This window comes from Hevea brasiliensis, chromosome 5 (assembly GCF_030052815.1).
Source record: "Hevea brasiliensis isolate MT/VB/25A 57/8 chromosome 5, ASM3005281v1, whole genome shotgun sequence".
Taxonomy (NCBI): domain Eukaryota; kingdom Viridiplantae; phylum Streptophyta; class Magnoliopsida; order Malpighiales; family Euphorbiaceae; genus Hevea; species Hevea brasiliensis.
This window is the reverse complement of record NC_079497.1, coordinates 22073086-22080797: the sequence shown is the minus strand read 5'-3', so window position 1 is coordinate 22080797 and position 7712 is coordinate 22073086. Positions and strand designations below refer to the sequence as shown.

Here is a 7712-nt window from a genome sequence, read left to right as displayed (position 1 = left end):
ATGCATAACTTTCTAGGAAAATTGAATTACATTTCCAAATTTATCTCTAATCTCACAGCTAAAGCTGAGCCAATCTTCAAGTTGCTAAAGAAGAATAATATTGCAAAATGGGATGAAGCATGTCAAGAAGCATTTGAGAAAATCAAGTAGTATTTGTCAACCCACATGTCTTGGTTCCTCTGACGACTGGTCAACCTTTAATCTTATACATGGTAGTTCATCAAACCTCTATGGGTTGTATTGTGGGGCAACATGATGATACAGGAAGAAAGGAAAGAGCCATTTATTATTTAAGCAAAAAGTTCAACAAATGTGAATTACGGTATTCATTTGAAGAAAGGACCTATTGTGCATTAGCTTAGACAGCACATCGACTCAAGCATTACATGTTGAACTACAAGACCTGGCTCATCTCTAGGATGGATCCAATCAAGTATGTCTTTGAAAGCCCATTCATACCAGGGAGGATAGCAAAGTGGCAAGTCATACTTTCACAATATGACATTGTTTACATGATAAGGAAAGCAATAAAAGGGAGTGTGATAGTAGATCTCCTGGCAGAAAACCCGATTGATGACTATGAAACTTTGAATTTTGAATTCCTTAATGAACATATTAATACAATAGATGAAGAAACAGAGGGGCAAGGTGATGTATGGCAAATGTATTTCGATGGAGTAGTCAACCTCTCTGGTAGTGGAATTAGAGTAGTATTAGTATCCCCGAATGGGAAACACTTCCCGATAATAGTCACGCTGATATTTAAGTGCACTAATAATGTTGCTGAATATGAAACTTATGTAAGTGGCTTGCAGGCAGCAATAGAGATAAAGGTGAAGAAATTAGAAGTGTATGAAGATTCAGCTTTAATAATCTACCAAATGAAGGGAGAATGGCATACTAAAGATCCTAAACTAATTTCATATCAGAAATATCTCGATGAGCTAATTAAGAAGTTCGAGAAAATTTCTTTTACTCATTTTGGTCATGATAAGAACCAATTCGCAGATGCTTTAGCCACATTAGCAGTTATGACTCAAATAGAAGAAGGGAAAAGAGTGCAATTATTGTTGATAAAATTGAGGGATGAGTCAGCATACTACCTTATGATTAAAGAGGAGATAGATGGGAAACCTTGGTATCATGACATTCAGCAGTACATCAAAACTAGAGAATACCCACCAGGGGCAAGTAAGAATGAAAGAAGGATGATCAGAATATTAGTGTTAGGGTAATTTCCCAGTGGTGAAATCCTATACAAGAGAAATTTCAATGGTGAATTACTGAGATGTGTGGATGCAAATGAGGCCAAAACGATTCTTTTTGAAACTCACGAAGGAAATTGTGCCATGCATGCCAATGGACATATGATCGCTAGACAAATCCTGAGGTGAGGGTACTATTGGACCACCTTGGAAAGGGACTGTATTGAATACTTTTGAAAATGTCAAAAGTGCCAAATTTATGTTGACCAGGTAAATGTCCCTCCCCACCAACTTTACAATTTGGTAGCCCCATGGCCATTTGCAATGTGGAGCATTGATGTTATTGGACCAATTACCCTAGAAGCTTTTAATGGACACAGATTCATTTTCGTAGCCATTGATTATTTTACTAAATGAATGAAGCCACTTCATATGCACATGTCACTCAGAATGCAATCATAAAGTTTCTTAAGAATAACATCATTTGCAGATATGGCCTCCATGGTGACATTATCACTGATAATGCTAAAAATTTGAATGGTTCAAATGTCCAAAAGTTGTGTGATCAGTATAAGATCCGTTACCTCAATTCATCACATTATCGACCTCAAATGAATGGAGCTATCAAAGCTACAAATAAGAATCTCAAATGAATAATTGAGAAAATGACCATCACTTATAAAGATTAGCATTACGTGCTCCTTTTTGCCCTTCACGCTTACCAAACTACAATAAGAACGTAGACTAAGGCAACTCCATATTCATTGGTGTACGGCATAGAAGCAATTTTACCAATTGAGGTGGAAATTCCTTCTCTATAGATCTTGATGGAGGCAGAATTGGATGAAACTAAATTGATCAAAACAAAACTTTACTAACTTAATTTGATTGATGAGAAAAGACTAGTAGCAGTTTGTCATGGGCAGTTATACCAAAGTAAAATGGCTAGAGCACTTAATAAGAATAGATGACCTTGAGAATTATAGCCTAGAGATCTGATTCTAAGAAAATATTGCCAAACCAAAATGATCCTTGAGGCAAATGGTCACCAACTTATAAGGGATCATATATAGTAAAGAAAGCATTTTCTGGTGGTGCTTTGATCTTGACTCATATGGATGGTGAAGAATTGTCAAACCAGTAAATGCAGATGCTATAAAAAGATATTACGCCTAAAAAAAATGTGAGAGTGAAAATCTAAAGGGGTGCTCCTAGCAAAATGAAGAAAAGAAGGCGAAAACCCATAAGGGCGCTTTCTGCAAAATGAGGGAAGAATGAAAACCCAAAAGGGCATCTTGAAAAGAGAGTAAAAAAAAAAACTTAGAGTGAAAACCAGAAAAGGCACTCCTAGTAAAATGAAAGGAAGGATCAAAACCTATAAAGGACGCCCTTTGAAAACTTACAAGATATAAAATGGAGGGATAGGAGGAGGTTAACAAGTACAAAGTTGAAAATATAACTGATAACCATGTCACATGTCTTTTGGCATTACGATTATGCATGGCAATGAGTGGTTCTAAGAGTTAATTAAAAGGAATTTGTGAGATTTCCCTTATCTTTTCTCCAAAATTATAGACCTTTTATGTATTTTGATTTCTCATTATCAAAACCATGAATTATACCAATTTTCTTATGCTTTATGCATGGCTCACCACTGGCCTATTTACTTTGGAATATGCGCTATTAACTTATTAATGTTTTATTATAAGGTAAGAATTTAAACACATAGGTAATTATATATATTGCTTTGAGATTCCAAGAGATAAAACAACTGGTGAATAAGTAGCATACTAACATGAGAAATTACCAAAGGGATTGGGACTCGAGTTATTATGCCTAAAAAAAAAATAGAGAGAGAGAAAGAGAGCTATGAGTGAAAACTTGAAAAGGCACTCCTCGTAAAATAAGAATGGAAGGTGAAAAATTGAGAAGCCTTGACTAATGGTAAAAGGGGATAGACGAAAGATAAAAGAAGAAATGGAATAGAAAAGGATAAAACACCTCGTCTTTGTATAACTCTCTCACTGTAGGTAGTCCATACGTTCTACTGTTTCGACGACTAACGTCTGTTCGAACAGCAAGAAAATCTGGAATTACACTTAAACTAGAGTGAGGAAGCATAAATTGATAGAATAACTGATAAGAAAATATAAGAAAACTTAAGAGAAAATAAAGTAAATAAAATGCAACTAGGCTAAATGAGTCGAGATTCCAGCGATGGGTGACCGTACCGAAAAGTCACTGCGTAGACAGTTGACAACCTCAGACCCATGAAGAACCCTAGGAAATAACTTTTTGGACTTAATTAAAAGTTGATTGAGGTATAAATGACATTAAAAATATCAAAATTTAGGGAAATTTATTAATTGGAGCAAACAAAAATAACCTGACAAGTATAACGAATGGGATTTTGGTCATTTCAATCTCAGAGTGGAATTTTGACCTAAATGTTAATTAAAATAAGAGAGATTAAAACACATAAAATAAATTAAAATCCATGAAAACATGAAATTATATGTAAAGAAATTAAAGGAACATAAAGGGAATTATTAGAAATGTTAAAACTTTAATTATTATAATTGATAAATAAATTTTTATTGGGGTATATATAGGCATAAGATGATAAGATTTCAACCACTAAATGTCATCTTCTTCATTTCCTTCTCCCATGGCCGAACCATTTCTCCCTTTTTACCTCCATGGATTTCCTTCTTCCAACCTTTGAATCCCTTCCATTCTCACCATAATGTTCATAAGTCCCTTCATTAAAATTTATCCCCACACCTTGGGAAGTCAATTGGCAGCCAAGAAAGAGAAGATTGGTGAAGTTTTGGCAACTTGAAGAAGTGCCCATTAAAGGTTAGTGCTTGAATTATCTTACCTCTCTTCTTTAATCATACTAAGCATGTTGAAATGAGTTGGTATGATAAGAAAATTGAAGAAAATGATGAGTAATTTGGAACCCTCATTTCAGTAGCCTTAGGAAACATGGGAGTTTGTTAACTTCATGCATGTAACTGGTGATTTGTGATGTTGATGAATAAGTAGATGTGAGTTATATGTTGAGTGATGAAGTTACATGTACTAGAATTTGATTGCATGTGTATGTTTATGATTGACAATTTGAGTTAGGGTTTTGACCTAACTATTGGAGATTTTGTGTAATTGCTGAAATTTGACTTTGTTGAGATGAGTTGATAATGTTTAGTAGTGCCATGAATGCCAATTTGTAGTTTGGGAGTTGGAGGAAATGAAATTTGGCAGTGTACATTTCTTTGCAGGTTTGGGACTTTATAATCTAGTGTATGTTTTGAGCCATGACTAAGCTTTTGTTGCTCTAATTGGCATGAGGCCAATTGGATGTGAAAATAGACCCAAAATTCTCCATTATTTTTGAAGAAACTATGCCTAAATTCTGTCCATAACTTGACCTAATTACTGTCCCAATCCGGCTAACCATACAACGAACCCAGAAAAATGACCAAATGAATAGTACACATTCATTTGGCCATAACTCCCTCTAGACAGATCTAAATGACCTGAATTTTATATCATTGGAAAGATTAGACATAGGAATACAGCTTTCATGAGGGACATAAAGCCCAGAAATGTCTCTAACCAAATCAAATTATTAGCCCAAGTTAAGTCACAAAACTGTCCAGAACCATGTTGCCTAGAAATTGCTAGACATAGGCTTACTTGACCAGTTTTGGCAAAAAGGCCATAACTTGGTCTACAGAAATCTAAATGCAATGAAACTAGTAGGAAAATTTCAACAAGACATAAATCTACAATATTGGTATTATGACCAAAACCCAAAAATCAAGGGAACTAGGTCAATTGGCTAGATTAAATTAGTATGCAAATTCTAGAAATCGCCTAAGTGACCACTTGACCCCAGAATAGTCTTTTAGTCATATCTTCCACTAGGAAACTCCAATTAGTATGAGCCATATTTTTCTGGAAACCTAAGGAACAGGGTTCCAACTTTATTTCAGACACTTTCCTTAAATTATGAATGTAAGAATCCTAAAAGTTGAGTCAAAACCAGTGACCTGAACTGGAATCCTGTTGGCACAGGGTACATGAGTCCAGACCAGTGATTTGGCCATAATTAATTCTACAAAACTTGAAAAATTGCAATTCAAAATTTTGAGTGACCATTAGACATAGGGCAACAAATTCTATGAAGAACACAAGGCCTAAATTGTAACACCCCTCACCCGTCTATCGTGTAGTCGAGCAAGGTGTGCTACATTTAGTGCTGGAGAACCCTATCCTATCTTGTCATGTACAATATTAATTTATTATCTATTTAATTATCTTATCTTATGTGTAGAAATATTTTTTTTTCACACTTTATTTTTATGGAGATTCAGATAGAGCCTCCTTTGTTTTACTAGTGCATGGCAGGTTTTCTTATTTATCTGTTAAAAACAATTTATGTCCATTTCATATGTCCCTACAACCCATCATTGCTCATATAAATTTTCAAGAAACTACATTTCATTTCATTCTTATAAAATTTACATACAATAATGTACAAATTATATACAATCCAAAAATTTAATTACATATCTCGAAGTGATTTACAACGTTACTTATGTACAGAGATCAAAATGCAAAATCTAAATACACAAGAGCCCTACCAAAATGGACTACTGAGGTGACACTGATACTGTAATAGATCTAGTCAAGATCCTAGATAGAGTCTACTACTGTTGCTGTGACTACTGGTGGTTGTCTCCTGTACCTACGCGAGGAAACAATCCATCGTGCCAAGCATTTCTGCTTAGTGGTGCAATAATTTGAAATAAAAATAACTAAATAATTGAAATAGTTATTCTACATATAACCTTATAAAGAAATATAGATTTGATAAATTTGAAGTCTTTTACATGATTATAAAACTTTGGAGCAATTAAGTTAATCAGGATCTTTTATTCATATATTTCATATTCAGTCTTATTAAATCCATATTAGTGATCTCTTCATGTACTTATTTAAATTTAAAGTGTATTACTCATATCTATGCCTAATTAACCTATGATAGACTATAGAGACTGGATACACAGAAGTATACTAGTTAGACATTCGTAAGTCTATCAAGTATATAATGGTCATGTTAGGTGCAAGGCCAGCGGGCAGGCATAAGCTAGTAATGATAATAGGCACTATGGCCAATGGGCAAGCATAAAGCCAGTAGAACAATCATCTTAGACATATGTTATCTGTAAATGATCATTCATGTAGGCAGTACTGCAATCTGTAGTCCCTAATTGGTATACCAATTGATCCATGCTATATAAATAAGTCTAGGTATACTTTGGGCAAATTAATGTTATTAAGTATTTATAGTTTCATATTATGTGCTAGTTGTATTTAATAACATTTTCATGTTACTTACGATGGGAAACATAGTCCCACATGCATATTCATGTCACTTTTATATTTAACAATTCATTTTGATTAACTTCTTATCCTATAACAAGTCATTTTATGAACCTTTCTCAAGGTCCATATTTGATGTCTTAAGTTCACCTAACAAATTGGTCAAGGTGTGGCCACTGTTTGGCTATAGTTCCTTCATAGAAGTTGTTCCTTCATGTCTTATCTTTGTTTTCCTTTCTGATTCATGTCATTTGAAGTTTTAGAACTTAAGTTATGGTCAAATAACCACAACTGGTTCATGGTCTTTTTCTGGGTCTAGATTCAAGCAGATTCTAAAGTCCATATTTCCCTAATTATTTGGACATGTCACAGTCACATTTAGACCTAATGTTCTTCATAGAAGTTGTTACCCTATGTCTTATGATCACTCAAAATTTTGAATTACAATTTTTCAAGTTTCTTAGAATTAGTTATAGCCAATTAACTTGCCTGGACTCAAGTGCCCTGTGTCTACAAGATTCCAAGTTCAGGTCAGTGGATTTGACTACCATTTTTTGGTTCTTACACTCAAATTTTGAGAAAAGTTTCTAAATCAAAGTTCAATCCCTATCTCTTAGGTTTCCAGAATAGTTTGGCTCATCACATTTGGGATTTCCTAGTGGGAGATATGCTATAAAAACTATTCTGGGGTCAAGTGGTGTTTTAGTCAAATTCCAGGTTTTCATGTGCTGATTTATTCTAACAATTTGGCCTAGTTACCTTGGGTTCTGGGTTCTGGTCAAAACAATCAAAATTGTATATCTATGTATTATAAATATTTTAGCATTGGTTTCATTGTATTTGCAATTTTGTAGACCAAGTTATGGCATTTTTGCCAAAACTGGTCAGATAGGTTCAAGTCCAAAATTTCTGAACAATTTGGTTCTAGACAGTTTTTATTAACCTAAATTGTGCTAGCAATTTGGTATGGTTAGAGGCAATTCTGGGTTCTGTGTTATTCATCAAAGTTTTGCTCCTATGTCTAATCTTTCCAATGGTATAAAAATCAGGTCATTCTGACCTTTCTAGAGAAAGTTGTGGCTAAATGAGCATGTACTATTCATTTGGTCATTTTTT

General features: G+C 34.2%; 1 protein-coding gene across 1 annotated transcript; it reads left to right on the top strand.

The window, feature by feature from the left end:
• The first annotated feature begins 419 nt into the window (after positions 1-419).
• On the top strand, positions 420-1858 carry LOC131180092 (uncharacterized). The gene is made up of 2 exons (XM_058147703.1): positions 420-1231; positions 1696-1858. Exons 1-2 carry the CDS (start codon positions 420-422, stop codon positions 1856-1858), a joined length of 975 nt encoding a protein of 324 aa, XP_058003686.1.
• Positions 1859-7712: the final 5854 nt, after the last annotated feature.